The 1,102-nt window shown below is 27.1% G+C and overlaps 1 protein-coding gene across 1 annotated transcript in view; it reads right to left on the bottom strand.

The window, feature by feature from the left end:
• Positions 1 to 647, bottom strand: part of LOC100569226 — a 5,451-nt gene extending 4,804 nt beyond the window's left edge. The window contains exon 1 of the mRNA XM_029485370.1: positions 498 to 647. Within this exon, the coding sequence (XP_029341230.1) occupies positions 498 to 647 (150 nt within the window). The remainder of the gene's footprint in view (positions 1 to 497) is intronic.
• Positions 648 to 1,102: the final 455 nt, after the last annotated feature.

The raw sequence follows: 1,102 nt of genomic DNA, 5'->3' as shown, positions 1-1,102 counted from the left end.
TTTAATATATTTAGACTTTAGTCGATCCGTGATGAGATGTAAAAGTCGAACAATCCGTAATCATACTTCCTTTGATAAATGATAACCTTTAGATCAGCACTAAAGAAAGCAGTTTATAGGTTTACTAATGGATAATATATTATAATTGTAAAAAATAAAATAGGTAAAAGTAAAGTTTGTATGACAAGTTTTACTTTTTACAGCAAATAATGTTTCAAAACTTTATTAGTATAAAATATAACAAATAAAATGTTAATCGTATATGAAATTAATAAGTCTTATTTATTGGTTTTTCTTGATTTCTTTCTTCTTTTCAGGGATCAAAGCCAATAGAATCTCCTAAAAATATACAATAAATGACCATTTTTTTAATACTATATCATCTACACTACTACACTTACTTCTATGTCCTTGATGATTGGTGTCCAACGTTTGACGATTGGTTTGGTTTTGATTCTAATATCGTCTCTCAGCTCATTGAAACTTTTCAAAAACAGTTTCTTGATTTCTTCATATAATTTAATAAGGTCTTCTTTCAAATCGGCTAATTCTGCTTTTAATTTCTCGAGCTTCTCGCAGATTTCTGGATCCCTGGCTTTTAATTCTTCGTTCACACGTTCGATTTGTTGTTGAACGACATCACACATCTGTTTTTGAAATTTTCTACACTTTCATGTATCTAAACCGAAAAAACAATTTATATTATTTGTATGTATACACTTTAAATAATATTATTTCAATTTTACGAATTACTCATACAATAATTAATATATTCTCCGAAAGTTATTTTGAACCTCAATTACTTTCAAATTGTATTCGATATTTTTGAAACACATAATTAAAGTATTCAAAATGATCTATAGCTACCACATAAAGACATGATTAACAGTAAACATATTAAACTATATTTTTCCCTTTGTAGTGATCCCTCACTAACGCTTACAATTTTTGAATTCAACGACGTTGATGATGAATTGATGAAAGAGGTTTTAAAGGAGAGATTTGCAGAATTACGAGTGTTACAGTAAATAGTTGTAAGTATTTTATTTAAAATAAACAAAGTATTTAAAAGTTATATAAATTTGAGGATAGAGCGACAAGC

This window comes from Acyrthosiphon pisum, chromosome X, assembly GCF_005508785.2.
Source record: "Acyrthosiphon pisum isolate AL4f chromosome X, pea_aphid_22Mar2018_4r6ur, whole genome shotgun sequence".
Classification (NCBI taxonomy): domain Eukaryota; kingdom Metazoa; phylum Arthropoda; class Insecta; order Hemiptera; family Aphididae; genus Acyrthosiphon; species Acyrthosiphon pisum.
This window is presented reverse-complemented; position numbering and strand designations above follow the sequence as displayed.